General features: G+C 40.9%; 1 protein-coding gene across 2 annotated transcripts in view; it reads right to left on the bottom strand.

Moving 5' to 3' along the window:
* The window catches only part of LOC127806070 (uncharacterized), an 88,644-nt gene continuing 66,047 nt past the window's right edge, over positions 1–22,597 (bottom strand). For both annotated transcript variants that reach the window (XM_052343063.1, XM_052343062.1), the window contains exons 15-16: positions 2,049–2,199; positions 1–906 (exon numbers count right to left, since the gene is read on the bottom strand). In XM_052343063.1, coding sequence (XP_052199023.1) covers positions 466–906; positions 2,049–2,199 — 592 coding nt within the window. In that variant the 3' untranslated portion in view covers positions 1–465. The remainder of the gene's footprint in view (positions 907–2,048; positions 2,200–22,597) is intronic.

Genomic DNA, 22,597 nt, shown 5'->3' with positions numbered 1-22,597 from the left:
TGTAAAAACACCAACATTTATGTACTCAGCAATACTCAAAAGCAACATAATGTACCGCGCTACCATACTGTTTCATACATTATAACATTGTTAGTTACTATGTTGAAATTCTGATATGCATGTACTTAGCAACTATATATTTATTACATGTAGCTACACATACAGTGACAATGTCATGCCTTTACATTGTGTACAAGAATCTCTAAGTGATCCATGTTAATATGCAGGTGCACAAAGGAGTGGCAATAGCAATTTTGGCTCGTATCATTATATGCACAGCCCTTTGATTCTAGCAGTAAAGATAGCACTAAGAGACAAATCTTCAAATCAGCCTTCTCAGGGAAAATACCAGCATTGGCTTCAGCATTCCAAGGTCAGTTTATGATAGATATGGCTCGAACGAATGAAGACTTGCCTGCATTTTTCTTTTCTCCAAAGCCGGCCGAATGCAAGGATGCTAGAAAACTAGCAAGTGACAGCAACTTTCTTTGATGGAAATGGTAGAGCGCTCAAGTAAGCTTCGGACAGGGAGATTAACATGCGATGGAAAGCCAAAGCAGAAGCTGTGACCAAAATTGCAAAGGATGACCATAGGAACCTCAACATCAGCACTGGGTTTTTCCTTGCGGAGTCCAGTATTTTTAACATAATCAATTTGAGGCGCCTGTCTCCAAGAATGTACTGATAGTCACGGATGGAAGTAGCTAATCTAGAAGACGAACTAAGCTCTTTTTTGTTAGGTTCACTTGCCAAAATTACTTGTGAATTATACTGAGTGATACTGGTGCTTTGTCCAAAAGCTTCACACATCCACAGGTATATTATATCTGCAACAACTGTGCAAAGCTGTTGGCGGAAGAAAGCTGCTTCTTTAGAAACCATTGTTCTGATCAAAGCAGCTCCATCCTGTTCATTGAAATGCACAGTAGAGTCAAGCAAGTTCCAGAAACAAGATATAAGGCGATTAATTTATCAACTCCACAACCCCCCCCCCCCCCCCACAAAAAAAAAAAAAAAAAAAAAAACTATTTTCATGAGGTACCTTCTCTATGAAATCAAGTTAATACCAAGGGGGATTTTGATTTCCCAACTATAAAATATTGACATAAAGATCCAATTTATTGTTCACCAAATAATACAAGTGTAGTTTTGAATGCATCAAATTTGCCAAATTCATCTCTGAAGCCAACTAACTGTTGCGCCTGAAAACCGACTTAAATCTAAGCCTTTTGTGTTTTAGAACACATCTCACAATATGGTATATTTCCATTCTGAAATGGTGAATTAAGTATCCAAAAAGATCTCAGCATCTTTTATATTTTTCTTCATATTTTCCTCTGTCCCCAAAATAGTCACATAATGATCAAGTTCTGAAATGAGAAATGAAAAATTAATGGGTCTTAATACTCATGATATGTGTTCATACACGATTAACTTGTAGTAATAGACCAGTTTACTGGAATCTAAATGTTTAAAAATATTGCACTCATATTTAGAAGTGCTTGAAGTTCTTATACACACAAACTTTAACTTATGGCACGGCATTTTAGGGCATATGGTGCACCATATCTCTTTTCCAATTTCTTGCAGAGAAATGATCAACACCGTACGTAACATACCCCCCCTCCTCACCCCCAAACACTCTCTGGCAAGCTTTAAAAAAAAAAGGTCTGTACACTATCATGAATGATTGATAGAGATAGAAGAAATGCTGGGCTCGTAGATAATTGGTTAAGGTATGAAAAGGATTTGGTGTAACATGCATGTCATTAGAATGTGGCTTGCACTTTAAGCATAATGGAGATTCAGATGATGGACCAATTGAGTAAGCCTTTAAATCAGTGAATTTGTCTGTTCACACACTAACAAGGGATCAAAGGTTAGAATATAACTATGTAAACAAGCATGACATTTTGGTGGCCAGAAACCTCTAGCACCCAAACATTCGAGGTTCAAAATTATTCAAAACCCAGGACCATAGGGACATGACATGAAAGAATCATTAACATTCATATTAGAAAAATAGCATCCATCTTAAAGGTACTTACTGCAGTCATTAGGAGTCTTCTCATCACAATACCATCTTTAGATATGAGGAATCTTAGGACCAGATTTGTGACATTGAACACCCCAATAGCTCCATTTGCTGAATCCTGTGAAATCTCACCATTTGATGCTACCAACTGATGCAATCCTTTCCTGAAGACAAGGATTAAAATGAAATCCTGCTTGCTCATACAACAGCATGGAACAATCACATGTATCAGAAAGTATGAAGACAAAGGGACAGTTAGGATTTGAGCTATGGCAGGCAGTTATTGTCCAAACCTACTTAAAGATATAGCATTTGCATTTCTCCAGAAACAAAGGTTTCCTGCATTTGGTGAAACTATCACATGTATAGCAACTAATTCTAGATATGAGATGACAAGCAATTGAGAGAGAGTAGGTGATTGCTAAGTTTTTTGGGACTGTTTTTAAGGTATTTGTTGGCTGCTTTTATGCCCTGATTATGGAGTTTTTGATAATATTATTTAAAGGAAGATTACCAGAACAGTAGCCTTCCCAAACTATTTACCAAAAGAGTAGTGGCCTTGCCACTCAGCATGCCATGCAAGCAGGGGTGCTCATGTGGCAGGCAGCCCCATTACTTACAGCTCAATGCTTATGACCACTACTTATAGGTAAATATCAGGGCACTTTATAAATGCTCTATCCATGAGCATTTATATCTCTGGACTGGCCCTTCGAAATATTTTAGAGTTGGAGATTGGCTGCCTCGCTTGAAATGACATCATATTTCCTGATCGTGGTTAAAAGGCTAAAATCCCTGAATTCTACTTATATGAAACCCTAATTAATCTAATCAAACTCTCAGCTAAAATCTCTCTCTCTCAACCAAACTCTCTCTCAGCCAATCTTACCATCAACCTGAATCAACAAAGCAAGGACATATCAAAGGGCTGGAAGCAAGGAAAAAGCTACCTTGAGCATTTGAATTGCAATCTCACTCTCATGCACAAGGTATAATTGTTGGAGAGTCCTGAGACTCTAAGGAGTCTTTCCGTGAGAGAGAGTATGAAACAAAAGAGGAGTCTAATGAAGATATGGGACTCGGTTATGAAGATATGGGCTGTTGCATCAAGATAGAGAAGAAGAACAAAAGGGATAAACCTCCTAAAATCAGGAGAAATTGTAGGAATAGGATTTTGTACATTATCTTGTAAATAACTTCAAATAATTGTGTATTCTATCTGCTAGATGATAGGAAGAGATAACATTATCAGCTAGAATTTAGGAGAACATAGTATAGTAATACTGTATATATTATTCCTTTCTCGGAAATTCCAGCAAGGAGTTTGATTTCCACAAACTCAATTGTTGGTTTCAGGTTCCAGTCCATAGGAACCGATTCTGTTCATGGTATTAGAGCGAGGCTCTGTCTAACCTAAAGATCCAAGGCAGATGGATCCTCAAGGCCATGGGAATGCAGCTCCAACAGAGGCGGAGACTTCCATCAGTTCGGCTTTTCAACAACCGGCAGTTCCAACGGCTGTAGCATCTAACAACATTCTTTCATTAGATAGCCACACTTTGCAGATCACTCAACATAGGTTGAACGACAGAAACTTTAGAGAATGGTTTCAATCCATAACCTTGGTGATCAAAGGCAAAGGGAAATATGGCTAATTAACTGGTGCAATTCCAACTCCACCAGAAAGTTCAGGAGATTATCAAAGATGGGAGGTAGAGAACTCAATCCTTATGGCTTGGATTATCAATTCAATGGAACCTAAGATAGGCCGACCCTATCTATTTTACAAGACAACAAAAGAAGTTTGGGATGCTGTCCAGGAGATTTATTCCAACCTAGAAAATAAAGCTCAATGCTTTGAAATTAGAACTGCAATTCGGACTACCAAGCAAGGTAGTTTTGGAGTAACAGAATACTACCACAACTTAATGGAGCTATGGCAAGAGATGGATCTATTTCATGATCCTAGCTGGAAGTGTGCAGAGGACAGCCAAAAATATAGCAAGGTGCTGGAAAAGGAGAGGATTTTTGACTTCCTCCAAGGACTCAATCCAGATTTGGATGAGGTAAGAGGAAGACTTTTAGGCACCAAGCCCTTACCATCTCTCCGAGAGGTATTTGCAGAGGTAAGGAGGGAGAAAGTCGAAAGAGAGTCATGCTGCCAACACCAACTGAACCTAATTCAGGATCGGCTCTCATTGCTGCAAAAAGGGAAGACAACCCAAGGGAGAAGCAATGGTGTGAACATTGCAACCGACCCTATCACACAAAGAGTACCTGCTGGAAATTACATGGGAAACCTCCAAACTGGAAGCCTAGACCTAAGAAGGAGAAAGAAATATCTACATATGCAGCAACAAGCGTTCCCACGAGTGAAACTGCTGCAAAAGGACAAGGTATGGGTTTAACTAATGATCAAATTGAGTTCCTACAGAAACTACTGCAAAGCTCTCATATTGCAAAAGAATTAGAGGATGTAGCACCAAGTTATTCAGCTTCTATGGCACAAAAAGGTAATCAGCCTTTTTCCTTGACTGCTAGGAGAATGAATAAAAATTATTAGGTGATAGATACCGGGGCATCCGATCATATGACCGGATCTACTACAACACTTGATAATTTTTAGATGGGAGATAAGGATCTAAATGTACTAATGGCTGATGGAACACAATCACTGGTAAAAGGAAAGGGGAGTGTGTGTGTGGCTGGTTTATTACTCAAATCAATGTTATATGTGCCAAACCTAAGTTATAGTTTGTTATCAATAAGCAAACTAACAAAGGGCTTGGATTGCATTGTGACTTTCTTTTCTTCCCATTGTGTTTTTCAGGATCGATCCTCAGGCAAGCCGATTGGCAGTGCTAAGGAGAATGATGGACTCTATTGGCTTTCCGATAACAAGAAATCCCTTAGTTAAGTACCACATAGGTTTTCTCTTACAGTTAGTTTGGATTCTGAAATTTTATTATGGCATAGACGTCTTGATCATCCTAATTTTTCATACTTGAAACACTTGTACCCGAACTTATTTATGAATAAAGAAAAGTTGGTACTTAAGTGTAATCATTGTATTCTTGACAAACAAACCCATAGTAATCATCAACCAAGCCCATATATCCCTTCTAAACCTTTTCATTTGATTCATAGCGATATATGGGGACCGGCTAGAGTACCTAACTTAAATGGTGCAAGATGGTTTATAACCTTCATTGACGACCACACAAGAGTGTGTTGGATATATCTAATGAAAGAAAAATCTGAAGCATGTACAATTTTTCAGAATTTCCATAAACTCATTTTAAATGTTTTTCAGTCCTCTATTTGCATCCTTAGGACTGACAATGGCCGAGAATACTTCTCTCATTCATTCACCCAATATCTTACAACCAATGGGATCTTCCATAAAAGTACTTGTCCCTATACTCCTCAACAAAATGGGATAGGTGAAAGAAAAAATCGCCACTTGCTTGAGGTGGCTAGATTCCTTATGTTCACTAGTTCTATTCCTAACAGATATTGGGGGGAGGCAGTCTTAACAGCCTCTTATCTAATCAGTAGGTTGCCTTCCAAAGTTCTAAAATACCAAAACCCTTTGTACAACCTAACATCCATCTTTCCCAATGTTCGGATTTTAAACACTCTTCCTCCCAAAGTATTTGGATGTGTGGTATATGTTTATCAAACCAGTCCAAATCGAAATAAACTTGAACCAAGGGCATCAAAGTGTATATTCATTGGGTATTCTCCTACCCAAAAAAGGTATAAATGTTTTTTCCCTACATCACTGTCATGTAGCTGGTATTTAATAAGGGTATTTAGGACCACCATATTTTGTAAATCACTAATGGGTGAGCCTCGGCATATTAGGAATCTGAGCGACCTTCTAGAATGGCCGCTAACAACCTATATATACGGACTGTACTGAAGCCCTTGGGCATGATTATTACAAAAGAATCTTGATCATTTCTCTCTCCTTTCTGTTATTCTTCCTCTCTATTCTCTCTCTCTCTCCTTGCTCACTCTTTCGTTTAGCCGGAATTCCCTTGAATTCTGTCTCACACCCTTGTCAGACCAATCGGTGCTGACAATTGGTATCAAAGACGACGGTCCAGAACTGTCAGGCTACAGTCAGCGAACATGGCGGAGGGTACCCACATGAAACAAATGGAAGCTCGCTTGGACGCTATAGAAGAAGGCGTACGACAAGGTCACGAGCTGGCGGAGGAAAGGTTGGAAACTGTGGAAGCAGGTATCAGAAACACTCACGAAGACATAAGTAGGATGCGATCGGATGTTATAGAAATGGAGCGGAATTTGAGAGATGACTTCGCTCATCTTAGAGTGGAGTTTACGGGACTGAGCCAGCAGCTGAATGCCGCGCTGGCTATTTTTTCCCGACAATCGAACGCAACCCTACCGGTGGACTTTCCACCTCGAATAGCTACTGCTCCTATTCTTCAAGGAGCAAGGGGTCGTTAGGAGAGAGACAAAAGGGTGGAGACAGCAATAGAGGCCACCATTCGAGGAGGCTTAGGGGCTACAGTGAACACTCCCATTCCTAAGGAGATACCAGTGTTTGAGAGGGAGAAGCCTCGTTGGTGGATAAGGAGGTGCGGACATTTCTTCTATCACTACCGAGTAGTGGAAGAAAACAAGGTTAACATGGTTGCGGCATACCTGAACGATGTAACAAACTCATGGTTCCAAAGCTAGAGTGCTAGGCGACATGAATGGAGATGGCCAGAGTTCGTAAAGGAATTTTGTGCTCGATTCGGTGAAAGTAGCTTGACTGATGTGGTGGAACAGTTTAATAAGCTAAAACAAAAAGGGACAGTGGAGGAGTACCAGGCCCAATTTGAGGAATTGAAATCTAGGTTAGGACACGCCCATCCCATGCTAGACGAGCAGTACTTTGTGTCCAGCTTCCTTAGTGGACTTGTTGAGATTTAGGACTGTTAAACCGAAGCCAACCAAAGAGAACTCCCTTGCGAATTCAAAGAAACTCGCAGAAAACAGAAAACCACACAAAACCAGCAACGAAACAGAATTAGAAAAGATAAAAACAACACCAGAAGAGACAAGATATACCCTAGTTCGGAATGCCTTTAGGCAAACCTACATCCAGCAATCAACACCCACTCCAAACCGCCTTTATTAGGATAACAAAGATCAGTACACCAAGCTTCTAAACACTCATCTAACTTCCTGAGTACAAGCACACATTCTCCCAAGAAATACACAAGACTAAACTGCCTCTCTCTTTCTCAAGAACGAAGCTCCTCACTCGAACATAGACAAAATAGAAGCTCTCTCCTAATCAGTCAATCGACAGCCTACATCGCCCTCCTATATATAGAAAATGGCGAGATTCCCGAAGTAACTAACTACTCTGGAAAATTACAATTAGGCCCTCAAATTTACAAAGAAATTACACTTATATTTAAAAGCCCTAATTGATCTAAAACTTCCAGCCGATAGACTTCAACAATATTGATCTTCTACCGCATCAAAACTCTAGGCAAACTTTAACAGGACTGAATGATGAGCTAAGGCTGATGGTGAAGATGTTACAACCAGTGACCGTCAGGCAAGTTGCAGAAAAGGCTCGCTTACACGAGTTATCCTTAGATGCCTTTGCTAAGAAGCATAGACTCTCACCAAGAGGGTCTAGAATTGGTTGGCAGGGCTTTATAGGCGGAGGTCAGAAGGCTGGCACTCCCCAAGTATCTAAGGGGAATTACCCGCCAAAGGCTCAGGGTGCAGCCAATCCCCTACGGGCTCTTACGTTAGATTAGAAATGACAGATGGGATTGTGTTTCAGATGTGGAGAGAAGTACACGACTGGGCACCAATGCTGAAGAGCACTAATGCAAATGGAAGGGGGATGATGATGAAGGTGAAGAAGGAATGCCTGATACGGAAACGGGGGATCAAGTGGACAAGAAGGAAGAAGGAGGGCAAATTTCAATCCATGCCCTAGACGGTCACACCTCGGAAAAAATGATCAAGATTAGAGGTAACGTAGGGAAGAGGGAACTCTTGATATTGATAGATAGTGGAAGCTCGCATAGTTTCCTAGATGAAAATAGACACATGTGACACAGGAGTAGGAGCAGTGTTGGCACAAGAAGGTAGGCTCATAGCTTTCCTTAGTCAGGCTTTAGCTCCCAAACATCTGGGGCTGAGCATCTATGACAAGGAATTAGTAGTTGTGCTCATGGTAGTAGACAAATGGAGGTGTTATCTGGAAGGAAACCCATTTGTTATCAAGACCGACCATGAAAGCCTCAAGTTCTTGGGGGAGCAAAGGTTGCACACGCAACTACAAAGGAAAGGGGTCACCAAGTTGCTAGGATTGGACTACACCATCCAATATTGTACAGGAAAAGAGAACATAGTGGCTGATGCATTGTCACAGAGGGAAAAACGGGGTGAATGCCAAGTAGTCTCTGCAGTTATTCCCAATTGGATTAGAGAGGTGACAAGTAGCTGTTACGCTAACTAGTGTTTGTAGAAGTCATAGTATAATTGCATTGATAGTATGTAAATAAAGCAGTGTGCTTAGCTGGAGAAACTGTTCCAGCATGCACAATCGCGTGAAGCAATTCAAGGCGCGCGTAGACTACTGTCCACTTGTAAGTGCACATGACCACTTGTGCAGTCACATGGGAGAACCAACGGCTTTTGGCGCCTAACTGATTTGATTAGTATATAATCTGATCAAGGCGCTTAGTTGGGATATGTTGAATGAAATCAGGAAATTAGTTTCCTCCTCACTTCTATTCCTTCTAAATTTCTCTCTATTCTCCCTCCCATCTATCTCGAGCCTCCTATTTCCTCTTCCTTCATTACTCTCGGCTAGCCGGTTAGATCTGGAATCTGACAAATTGGTATCAGAGCAAGTTCTGGGCCAGATTGTTGAAGGTGATCAAGTTAATGGCGGATGGTACAAGGATGCGTTAGATGGAGATACAGCTCCAACAGGTAACAACGACAGTAACAGAAATGCAAGGAGGAGTTGATACGGTGGAAGAAAGAATCGAATCAGTGATGGATAGGAAGCTGGAGACTCTGGCCGATCGACTCAGGGGGGATATGCGTTTGCAAATCCGAGAGGAATTGCAAGACGTTCGTGATCAAGGCAATTTGTTGCGAGATCAGCTGCAACAATTTATGTTGATGTTTGCAAATCAACCACAGGTAAGGATCTCCCCTGATTTTCCACCTAGAGAACGGACAGAACCAATTCTACAGGGAATTGGTATACCACACCGACAGGAAGGAATTACCGTGTCAGAAGAAGAGCCTACGATTGGTGAAGAACCAGTTGTGGACCAGAGGCAGGGATTTCCAATTCCTAAACTGGAACTCCCAACCTTCGAGGGGATTAAACCGCGATGGTGGTTAAGAAGGTGTGAGAAGTTGTTCGAGATTCACCAAGTACCAGAGAGTCAGAGGGTAGCCCTGGCAGTAGCATATCTTCACGATGAAGGAGATGTGTGGTTCCAAGGGTGGTCCAGGGTGAGAGCGAACTATAATTGGGAAGACTTCATTCAAGGCCTCAATGAAAGATTCGGAGAACGTGGACGGTTGGATATAGTATAAGAATTTAATCGCTTAAGACAAGAAGGAACCGTGATGGATTATCAAGTGAAGTTCGAAGAGCTCAAGTTTTTGATGCTCAATAGGAATCCCAACCTCACTGAAGATTATTTTGTATCCAGCTTTATAGGAGGACTTAATGAGGAGCTTCAATCTACAGTTCAAGTCCTTAGGCCCAGGATGGTCTCGGAGGCAGCAGAAGGGGCTTACCTACAGGAAATGACGTTTGATGCGTTGCTGAAGAAACAAAGGGGACAAATCAGAGGAAATCAGGGAGGAATGGTATATCAGGGTGGTAGACCACCAGGAAGAGAGGCAATTAGGACGGGCCTGCATACCAGGTATTCCGCAGTACCTGCCCCCCTTGTAAATATGTTGAGCAGAGACAAACTGCTGGAGCAAAGGAGGATAGCCGGACTGTGTTTTAAGTGTGGGGAAGAGTACACACCGGGACACCAATGTAGGAAACAATTATTGTTATTGGATGGTGAAGAGGAAGGAGATGACACAGAAGAATTGGCAGCAATAGAAGAAGGTGAGGACGAGGGCAGTAGCGCCATATCCTTACACGCTATAAAAGGAGTGGCTAACAGCAAAGTTATAAAAGTAGAAGGGAAGGTGCATGATAGTTCTCTCATGGTATTAATCGACAGTGGGAGTACCCACAGTTTCATTGATGAATCGACGGCTAAAAGAATGGGGTGGCCAACGGCGAGGACACAGCCATTATCAGTCACAGTAGCTAATGGAGATAAAGTCCTTAGCAAATCAGCTTGCATGGGGTTCTGTTGGGAGATGCAAGGGGAAGAATTTCAAACTGATCTTAGGCTACTCAAATTGGGGGGTTGTCATATTGTATTGGGGGTAGATTGGATGCGGGAAGTGAGTCCCATTAGCTTTGACTTTAATAACATGGAGGTGACGCTGGATAAAAAAGGAAAAAGAGTGGTGTTGCAGGGACACATGGAGGTAGGAACATGCAAATTGATAAGGGGCAAGAAGTTACAAAAGATGTTCAAAAAGAAGTGGCGCAGGTGGCTCATCTATTTTCCATTGAGGCCAGCGATCAGAGGCAAATTCAGACAGTGAGCTCAAAATCCTCGCAACAGGTACTTAAACTGACCCTTTTAGATTCATTGCTGAATGAATATCAAGATCTCTTCGTGGAACCCAAAACCTTACCTCCCAAACGTTCCTTAGACCACACTATACCTCTTATACCCTAGGCTGAACCGGTTAACATCCGATCTTATCGATACCCGCCTAAACTCAAATCTGAAATTGAGAAAATGGTCAGGGAAATGTTAGATCAATCCCTAGTTCGCCCAAGCCACAGCCCTTTTGCTTCTCCTGTTCTGTTAGTTAAAAAAAAGATGGAACTTGGCATTTTTGTGTTGACTATAGACAGCTTAACGCCATAACTGTTAAAGACAAGTTTCCTATTCCCATCATTGATGATCTACTTGATGAACTCAAACATGCAACCATATTTACTAAGCTAGACTTAAGGGCTGGATACCACCAAATTAGAGTCCATCCTGATGACATTTTCAAGACAGCTTTCCGAACACATCATGGGCATTTCGAGTTTACCGTAATGCCATTTGGCCTCACAAATGCTCCCGCTACATTCCAAGCCCTCATGAACCAGATTTTTGAACCCTACCTCAGAAAGTTTGTGCTGGTTTTTTTTGATGACATACTAATATACAGCCCATCCGTTGACCAACACCTTAACCACCTTAGGGCTACATTTGAGATCTTGAGATTCAATCAGCTATGTATCAAGTGGTCGAAATGTGCCTTTGCACAAACCCAAGTCGAGTATCTCGGGCACATTATATCAAGAGCTGGTGTGGGAACTGATCCCAAGAAGATTGAGGCAGTTATGGCTTGGCCCAAACCTGCTAATATACGGGCCTTAAGGGGTTTTCTAGGGCTTACTGGTTACTATCGAAAGTTTGTAAGGAACTATGGCTCTATAAGCAAACCACTGACAGAAATGTTAAAGAAAAATGGATTCCAATGGAGTACTAAGGCAGAAGAGGCCTTTGAGCAATTAAAAGCAGCCCTCAGTAGCGTGCCCACGCTTGAATTGCCGGATTTTGATAAACCCTTTTCGTTAGAAACTGATGCAAGCAACACGGGTATAGGAGCAATATTGACTCAAGAGGGAAGACCCTTGGCTTTTCTTAGCCAGGCCTTGGCCCCAAGACATCAGGGCCTTAGTATCTATGAGAAAGAACTGATGGCAGTGTTAATGGCAGTAGAAAGGTGGCGCCACTACTTGGAAGGAGGAAAGTTTATCATCAAAACGGATCATGAGAGTTTGAAATACATCTTACAACAAAGGTTGCACAATCAACTACAGAAAAAAAGGTATGTCTAAACTCATGGGCTTAGATTATGTGATCCAATACAGGAAGGGCAAAGAAAATGTTGCAGCGGATGCATTATCCTGCTGTCATGAAGAAGGAATGGCTGCAACCTTATGTACAGTGGTACCCGATTGGTTCCAAGAAATTACTGACAGCTACCACCAAGACGAACGGGCCAAGAATCTTCTGGAATAGCTAACCGTGAGCATCACCAGCAAACCAGGGTACTCGCTGACCAATGGAGTACTCAGGTACAAAGGCAAGATAATAATCGGTGATTGCAGGGAGTTGAAGGACAGAATAATTCATGCATTGCATGGATCTCCAATTGGAGGACACTCGGGTATCCAAAACACATATCATAAAGTCAGACAGTTCTTTTTCTGGCCACAGCTCAAGAAATGTGTGGGAGTATGTTTTGAGATGCGAGGTTTGTAAACGTTGCAAGCATGAGACAGTGGCTCACCCCGGCTTGCTTCAACCTTTAGAGATTCCTGATCGTGCTTGGACTAATGTTACTATGGATTTTATTGAAGGCCTACCAAAGTTGGAAGGAAAGGATTGTATCCTAGTAGTTGTTGACAGATTCACCAAATTTAGCCACTTCATCGGCTTAACCCATCCGTTCTCAGCTCAAGAGGTGGCTTGAATCTACTTGGATAATGTAGTCAAGCTACATGGTGTCCCTAGCTCAATTGTCTCTGATCGAGACAAAATCTTTACCAGCCTGTTTTGGAAGGAGCTGATGAAAAGCCTCGGAACCAAACTTCTAATGTCTACCGCATATCATCCGGAAACGAATGGCCAAACCGAACGCGTTAACCAATGCTTGGAAGGTTACCTGCGGTGCTTCAATTTTGCGTAGCCCAAAGGATGGCATAAGTAATTAGCAATGGCACAGTGGTGGTACAACACGAGTTTCCACAGCTCTCTTAAGATGACTCCTTTTGAGGCCCTTTATGGCTACAAACTAGATTTACTTCCTGCCCTAGGAGGTCACACAACAGTGGCTACTGTGGAAACCTATCTTCAGCAGAGGCAAGAGGCGTTGAGAATGATGAAAGAGGAATTGGCCAAGTCACGTAACCGAATGAAGCAACAAGCCGATCGGAAGCAGAGCGAACGAGAATTTGCTGTAGGAGATGAAGTCTACTTGAAGCTCAATCCGCAACACTACAAGGCATTGACTAAACAGCCCACTTCAAAGTTAAATCCTAAGTTTTATGGCCCTTTCAAAGTTTTGGAGAAAATTGGTGCTGTGGCCTACAGACTGGAACTACCAGCTGAAGCAAGAATACATCCTGTCTTTCATGTATCCTTGCTGAAGAAGTCAGCGGGTAGCCACAGCTCTACACCAAGCTTACCGCCTCTAGCACATGAGATTCCACTGGAGGCTATTCCCATGGCCATCATAGACCGACGGGTGACGCACCACAATGGCGCTCCTATGATTCAGGTGTTAGTTCAATGGACTTCTTTGCATCCCGACAACAATACTTGGGAATATTTACCAGACCTTCTCCAGCAATTTCCCAATGTGGCCAGCTTACTTCATATTTCTTGCAGACAAGAAACATCTTAAGGGGCCGGGAATGTTACGCTAACTAGTGTTGGTAGAAGTCATAGTATAATTGCATTGATAGTATGTAAATAAAGCAGTGTGCTTAGCTAGAGAAACTGTTCCAGCATGCACAATCGCGTGAAGCGATTCAAGGCGCGCGTAGACCACTGTCCACTTGTAAGTGCACATGGCCACTTGTGCAGTCACATGGGAGAACCAACGGCTTTTGGCGCCTAACTGATTTGATCAGTATATAATCTGATCAAGGCGCTTAGTTGGGATATGTTGAATGAAATCAGGAAATTAGTTTCCTCCTCACTTCTATTCCTTCTAAATTTTCTCTATTCTCCCTCCCATCTATCTCAAGCCTCCTATTTCCTCTTCCTTCATTACTCTCGGCTAGCCGATTAGATCTGGAATCTGACAATAGCTATGAGAAGACACCCTGGGCTCAAGAACTCGTGACGAGCTTAGCAGCAGGGGGAGGGGAGCAGAACGGGTACGCATTGAAGGCAGGGCTGCTAAGGTATAAAGGGCGGGTGGTGATTGGAGAAGACCGTCAACTTAGGACCCGAATCTTACAAACCTTGCATGCATCACCTATTGGGGGACACTTCGGCTTGAATGTCACTTACAACAAGGTAAGGCAACTGTTCTATTGGCTAGGAATGAAGAAGGAGGTGACCACTTATGTATTAGCGTGCTCTGTTTGCCAAAAATGCAAACACGAGCAGGTGTCGTACCCCGGATTACTTTAGCCATTGGAGATACCAGACCAGGCTTGGCAAAGAATTTCCATGGATTTTGTGGAAGGATTACCTAGGTCCGAAGGGAAGAACACTATCCTCGTGGTAGTGGATAGGCTAACTAAATTCGGGTATTTCCTCAGCCTAGCTCATCTGCTCATCCGTTTACAGCTTCGGATGTGGCTAGAGTGCTATTGGATTCAGTGGTGAAGGTTCATGGCTTGCCTTTGTCCATTACTTCAGATAGGGATAAAATATTTACCAGCAACTTTTGGAGAGAATTGTTCAAACAGTTGGGAGTTGGCTTGCACATGTCTACAGCATATCACCCAAAAACGGATGGACAAACTGAAAGGGTTAACCAATGTTTAGAAGCTTATTTGAGGTGTGTCTGTTTCACTAAACCCAAAAGTTGGAATCAATGGCTGCCCCTAGCTCAATGGTGCTACAATTCTAATTTCCACAGCTCACTCAAGAGATCACCCTTCGAAGCACTATTTGGCTACAAACCGCCACTCATTCTGGCGATGATGCACTACTCCAATGTTGAACAGGATGTAGATCACTACTTGAGGCAGAGATAAGAAGCCCTTCAATTAATTAAAAAAGAGTTGAATGGAAGATAAGAGGAGAACTGAAAGAAATTTCGAAGCAGGGGATTCAGTATACTTGAAAGTGAGAAGGTTCCAACGACGACTATTTACCGGCAAACCTCCCTCGAAGCTAGGGCCTGAGTACTACGGCCCCTTTCAAGTAATAGCTGAAGTGGGAAGGTCCGCCTATAGACTACAACTGCCAGACGGAGTAGGCATCCATCCAGTATTCCACGAGTCACTACTCAAGAAGTCGGTAGGGCCACATGAATTGGTAAGTGCAGCACTGCTAGCCTAGGAGGAGGAAATTCTAGGAGTATCGAAACCTCTAGCCATCCTTGACAGGAGGGTCACTTATCAAGGTTCCTTACCTCTGATTCAGGTGCAGGTGCAGTGGACAAATCGGCCTCCAGACAACACAACTTGGGAGTACCTCCCTGAGTTGCTCTGACAGTTTCCTCGGGTAGCTGGGCTCTTGTGATTTCTTGAGGACAAGAAATATCTTATGGAGGGGGGAATTGTCACGTAGCTGGTATGTAATAAGGGTATTTAGGACCATCCATATTTTGTAAATCACTAATGGGTGAGCCTCGACATATTAGGAATCTGAGCGACCTTCTAGAATGGCCGCTAACAACCTATATATACGGACTGTACTGAAGCCCGTTGGGCATGATTATTATAAAAGAATCTTAATTGTTTATCTCTCCTTTATGTTATTCTTCCTCTCTATTCTCTCTCTCTCCTTGCTCACTTTTCTGTTTAGCCGGAATTCCCTTGAATTCCGTCTCTCACCCTTGTCAGACCAATTGGAGCTGACAATCACAAAAATTCTTAATCTCTTGTGATGTAACATTTGTGGAGAATGAGTCCTATTACTCAAATATTCCATCACAAATGGAAGACAATTATTGGGATCCTACCGTGTCTATGCCCATTCCATTACCAATCCCTTATTCTATTTCTAATGATAATTCTATTCAAAAAGTTGCAGCTGATTATTCTCAGCCAACACTTGTTGAGCCTAATTATCCAAATTTATCATCCTTTCAAGAACCCCAAATTCCAGCAGAACCTATGGAAACTGACTTAGGGGAGGACTTGGGCTTGGAAAAAGCAAATGAAAGTTTACTCAAGGAGAGGTAAACATCCAGCTCCTCAACTCGGCCAATTGTTAGAACCAGAGGGAAAGTCTAGCAAATGAAGAAGGAAACAATGCAGTTGACAGTGATTTGAATCTTCCTATTGCTATTAGGAAAGGGGTAAGATCATGTGTGAAGCATCCAATATCAAATTACTTGACATATTCCAAGTTATCTCCTCAATTCAGGGCTTTCACCACTGCTTTAGATGAAACAGCTATACCTCGAAATATTCAAGAAGCATTGATCAATTCCAAGTGGAAGGAGGCGGTGATGGAGGAAATGAGGGCACTAAAAGACAATCACACATGGGAAGTGGTTGATATCTCGAAAAACAAGAAGATTATAGGATGCAAATGGGTATTCACAATCAAATACAAATTAGATGGGAGTGTGGACAGATATAAGGCAAGGTTGGTTGCCCAAAGTTTCACTCAAACCTATGGGATAGATTATGAGAAGACTTTTGCACTAGTTGCAAAACTAAATTTAATAGTACTGCTATCTATTGCTGTAAATATGGACTGGGAATTGTTCCAATTTGACATAAAAAATGAATTCCTAAATGGGGAGTTAGAAGAAGAGGTATATATGAGGGTTCCACCCGGATTTGAGAAAGAAGAGGGAAATGGAAAAGTGTGCAAACTACATAGATCTCTCTATGGATTAAAATAGTCTCCAAGGGCATAGTTCAAGAAATTCAACTCTACTCTCACTAAGTTTGGATATAAACAAGGTGAGGCTGATCATACCCTCTTTATTAAACACGCTACTAATGGAAAGAAATGTGTTTTGATTGTATATGTAGATGATATAATTATTACAGGAGATGATACTCTTGAGATTGCAGCCCTAAAACAGAAGTTGAAGGATGAATTTGAAGTCAAAGAATTTGGGAACAATGAAGTACTTCCTTGGAATGGAAGTGGCAAGGAGCAAACTAGGTATTGTGATCTCCCAACGAAAATATACTCTTGATCTTTTAAAGGAAATAGGAATGTTGGGTTGTAAATCGAGATATACACCTCTAGAAAGAAATTGGAAATATGTGAAAAAGGATGATGATTTATTAGTAGATAAAGAGAGGTATCAAAAGCTAGTTGGGAAGTTGATTTATCTCTCTCTAACCTGGCCAGATATAGCCTATGCAGTTAGCATTGTGAGCCAATTTATGCATGCTCCTACTCAACAACATATGGCAGCAATATACCACGTTTTGAGATATTTAAAAGGAACTCCTGGTAAGGGACTATTATTTCAAAAGAGTGATGAAAGAGGGGCTGATGATTCTCCGATGCAAATTGGGCTGGATCAGTTATGGATAGTCGGTCAACATCTGGGTTTTGTACTAAATTATGGGGAAATCTAATGAAGCAAAAACAATTAGTGGTGGCAAGAAGCAGTGCAGAAGAGAATTCAGGGCAATAGCCCAAGGTATATGCGAGCTTATTTGGTTGGTAAGGTTAATGGAGGACCTACAAATGCCTCTAACTCAACCAATAACGCTGTACAGTGATAGTAAATCAGCCATATGCATTGTTAATAACCCGGTACAACATGATAGAATGAAGCATGTCAGGATTGACCGGAATTTCATCCAAAGGGAAATCGGGAAAGGAGGTATAAAGCTGATTTATATTCCTACAGCAGAGCAGATGGAAAATATACTAACAAAAGCCATGTCAAGACCTGGTTTTGAGACTTTGATTAGCAAGCTAGGAATGAAAGATATCTATTCCTTAGCTTGAGAGGGGGTGTTGGAGAGTCCTAAGACTCTAAGGAGTCTTTCTGTATGAAACAAAAGAGGAGTCTAATGAAGATATGGGTTGTTGCATCAAGATAGAGAAGAAGAACAAAAGGGATAAACCTCCTAAAATCTGGACAAATTGTAGGAATAGGATTTTGTACATTATCTTGTAAATAACTTCAAATAATTGTGTATTCCATCTGCTAGATGATAGGAAGAGATAACATTATCAGCTAGAATTTAGGAGAAGATAGTATAGTAATGCTGTATATATTATTCCTTTCTCGAAAATTCAAGTAAGGAGTTTGATTTCCACAAACTCAATTGTTGGTTTCAGGTTCCATTCCATAGGAACCGATTATGTTCAATAATTATGTAGCTTTCACATGCTTTGAATGGCTTGGACATTCTTTGATTTTCAAGACAATGGGTGTTGTAGATGTATATAACAAATACTTGTGGTCTGTATATAACACACACATATATATTACATGCTTCAAATGGCTTAGGCAGGTCTAGGCATTCCTTGATTTTGTGTTCAAATCGTGTTAATAGTATATATAACATATAACTGTGGAATGTGTATATATATATATATATATTTGTTGATAGCTACAAATCTGGGATGACTGATTGATTGATAGCTGCAATCTTTAATTGATTGATTGATTGCTATATTGTGTGATGTAATTGATCCTGTGGTAACCTTTCCTATTCCAAATAATAGTATAAATATGGGGTATAGAGTGGGAGAAAAACAACCTACAACCTTTTCTTCATCATACTCTCCTCTATACTCTTTGTACTTATTTTCAACTTCGTATCAGAGCAACAGCCCTTTTTTTCTACCTTATCCATTTTTTGCCCCCAAAAAATGATGTCATGCTGATGCCAGCATGATGTCACCTTATTGACGGCAGCCATCTGACGACAAGAGCTGGGGCACCTCCTTCCAGCAACCTGGAAATCCTGAAGCCCCATCTTGATTTGATGAGGTTCGAATGTCTGATTGCTAGATTGAAATCTGCCATTACTGTTCATGCAGAAGGCAGATGAGGCCTTCTCTGTTTTGTTTCATTGCTCAATATCAAGCCTTTGAGTGTCTATTACTCATGATTAAGAGCCTCCTCACATCTGTTACATGCAAAGCTGCTGGTTGTTCAATTTCTCAGAACCCATGTGCAAAACCTAGGGCATCTTTCCTTTTTTGATCCAATCTGTGCTCCTTTGCAAGGTATGCCTCTTCTTTTGAGTCTTTCTGGATGTCCCTTTGAGCTTTCTGAATGTACATGAGTTGCATTCCTCTTTTTCTTTGATCCTAAATTGGCCATATAGTCTGGCTCATATTAGTTGCTGCAACATGCCCACCCTCACGTCTAATGAGAACTTGAGCACCACCAACACTGAAGGCGTGGATTCAGGCCTGGTAGTCCTGGAGGTATCCAAATCTCCAGATTAGCCTGTTCGAACAGTCTAAAACAAAACACTGCTATGAACCAGTTTGTTTTCACAGCTTCCAAGGAGCCAAAGATAATGTTTTAAATTAAAAGAAAATTTTGGGTGCTGGACAAGGAAGTTTAGTTTTTTTACCAAACTTGGTTTCAAATCAGTTTGGTTTTTGTAGAAAAAGATATGCCTATTTTAGTGTCATGTTCCTAGGGTTTACCTAGCGTTTGAATAGGAAAATTGAAAGGAAGCAGGAAGATAGAATCAAAACAGAGAGAATTGAAGGGAGAATTAGACTAAAAGAGAGGGAGATAACAGCAAGAATAGAGAGAAAGGCAGACAGAACAGAGAAAGAGAGAGAATCAGAGGGATAGGGAGAGAGAATCAGAAGTCAATTTTTAGTCAACTATGCCATTCTCTAACTAACTTGGCCCGTTTATAGGCTTTCCTATCCTTTCAATTACAATATAACTGAAATGTACAACTACTATAACAGCAAGTATAACAACCAAAAGAATTACATATAAAACATAATTACTACCCTATCTTTGGGGTCATGACAATTTCCCATTTTCTTGAGAGAGTTCTTGTCCCCAAGAACTTATAGCAACAACTTATTTCTTCATCCAATTCCTGCCTTTACTATCTGGTTCATTCGTATTCTCTTTTTCCTTTCTGTCGTTCTCCTTCTAAGCCTTCTCCTCTTTTCTCTTACGTTCCTTTCCATTTGCCTTTCCTGCAAATATAAAATGTATGCCTCAACGATCTCTATGTCCAGGCTCTCTTCTCTAATAATTCCAATAATTTCCCTGACCCTCGTTCATAAATTATGCCAGTGGGGTGTAACAATAAGCGTTCCGGCAGGAACCTTCTCTTCCATCATCTTTCAAACTTTAAGGCAATTCTTCTGTTCAGTCCACTTCAATTTTTCCTTCTTTGCCAAAACCGACACCATAAACTATTTGATGCTTGCTTTAACCAAAGCCCTGGACTCTACAGCTTTCTCCGGAACCAACGGCAAAGGAACAATATCCTTATGACCTTTTTTTCTCAAAACCTTTCCTCCCAACAGAAGTTCCAGCGAAAGAATGACTTTCCTCAACCTCCAGCTTCTTCCTTTGGTCGAAGTCCTCGTTGAATGACTGTCCACTCTCATCAGCCTTAAGATCAGTTTCCTTAGAGCCAAGATAGGTTTGTTCTAGTCCGGATTACTCCATCAAAACTTTTTTAACTGCATGTGGACCGTCACAAAACTTGATTGGTAGCCTTAGAAGTATCTCCAATCTGCTGACTGCTCATAGAATAACTTGTAGGCTGCAGCCCATGCTTTTTGAAAATGGCTTCCAACGCCAATTCTTGCAGCCTAGCCTTCTCAGCCACTTGTTTTATTGTGGCCAGATGCATCATTTTCATAGTAGGCTTTAGCTCATTGTTTAGACCATTAATGAATCTCGATACAAGGTAAGACTCATTTAAGGTTGGATGGGAAATGAGCATTAGTGCTTCAATTCCTCAAACCTGACCTAATAATTCGTAACAGAGCCTTCTTGTTTGAGTTTATTGAACTCTTCATTTTAACTCTCATCTCTGACCTGAGTTATATTCTCAACTGCAGTAGAAAAATTTCAAATAGGCAAACTGCCTTCCAAAACTTCTCTTTTTAAGGAATCAAAATATTCCAATAATTCGGATGGAATACTAACCTGAAACTTCTGTGAAAACAAAATAAAAAATTTGTCTAGTTTTTTATTGAGGATAGCGAATTGTTCCTTGATTCTAGTGTCCATTGTTCGCCTCAGAAACTGCTTACAAAGTCACCTAATCCTCAATTCAACAACCTTGAATCCGCCTCGACCACTGCTTCAAGGAAATCAATCTAATCAGAAACCTTTTTCCTGTGATATGATCTGATCTAATACTGAGATCAGAGATGATAGAATTTGTCATTGAACCACCTTCAATATGCAGCTAGGTTGCTCTGGATTAATTGCTAAGGATTGTTTAGATCAATCAGCAATCACCGATGGTCAACAATCGCTCAAGAAACCGTTTCTAGCAGTCACCTTCCTAATTCACCTAAATCCAATGTAATAGCTGAGATTGCCTTATTCAGATCTTGCTGAAATCGCATAGATTACAGAATCAATCCTTTGAAACAGTCTCCTGAAATTGATTGACTCTGATAGCACCTCCTGAATCTGCTTTGACTTCCTTGATCGACTGCTCAAAATTTCTGGAAGCACAACCGAGAATCAACCTGTAGGTATTGCCTTTGGATCACAGTCGAAAGTCACCTAACTCTGCTTCGCCTTCACAATTCGAACAAGAATTGCCAAAATCATAGTCGAGAATCGTTGGCTTAGATACCATTTGTCATGTTCCTAGGGTTTACCTAGGGTTTGAATAGGAAAATTGGAAGGAATCGGGAAGATAAAATCAGAACAGAGAGTATTGGAAGGAGAATTAGATTGAAAGAGAGGGAGATAACAACAAGAATAGAGGGAGAAATGCAGACAGAACTGAGAAAGAGAGAGAATCATAAGGGATTGGGTGAGAGATCAGAAATGTTGAGAGAGAAACAGAAGTTAATTATCATTCAACTATGCCATTATTTAACTAACCTGGCCTATTTATAGGCTTTCCTATCCCTTTAGTTACAATACAACTAAAATGTACAATTACTGTAATAGCAAGTATAACAACCAAAAGAATTACATATAATACATAATTACTACCTTATCCTTGGGGTTGTGACATTTAGTAACGATTGCGCAAAAGCAGTCGCAGTCAGACTAGCTGATTTTGAGTCAAGTTCAAGAAGATCAAACCTTAATAAAATCAAATGAATATTGAATATGTCATATCACATTGAATAAGCTTTCCAGCGGTGTATGGCTACTCGAAACAAAAGTGTGTCATAGCAGGAATGAAACTATGAATGGTAGACTTTATATAATTTTTCAAAGGGTTAAATGATGTCCTTTGAAGTTGATATTTTTAAATAAGGTTTGCTTATGAGTCTCTAGTTGTTGAAAACTTGCACAAATTACCATGAAGGTTCGGATATTTTAAGGATTTGACTTTGGCGTGAGATGTTGAGTAACAACCACATTAATGAAAGACTCTAGGAGTCTCTTCAGTCTAAGGGGTTCGATTAGATGGATTGAGACTCTAATTATCACCCTTAATCATGATTTTAGAATAAATGGTATATTTTCAAATGGATTACAGGTGAGACCCTCTAGCAATCAATGTGTGAACTTATTTAATCAAATGAAAATGGGTTAAGTGAATTCACTAGATGAGTCAAGGGGGACGGAATTAATTTAACAATGGAAGTTGAATTA

This window comes from Diospyros lotus, chromosome 7 (assembly GCF_014633365.1).
Source record: "Diospyros lotus cultivar Yz01 chromosome 7, ASM1463336v1, whole genome shotgun sequence".
Lineage (NCBI taxonomy): Eukaryota > Viridiplantae > Streptophyta > Magnoliopsida > Ericales > Ebenaceae > Diospyros > Diospyros lotus.
The sequence above is the reverse complement of the archived record's forward strand: the minus strand, read 5'-3'. Positions and strand labels throughout refer to the sequence as shown.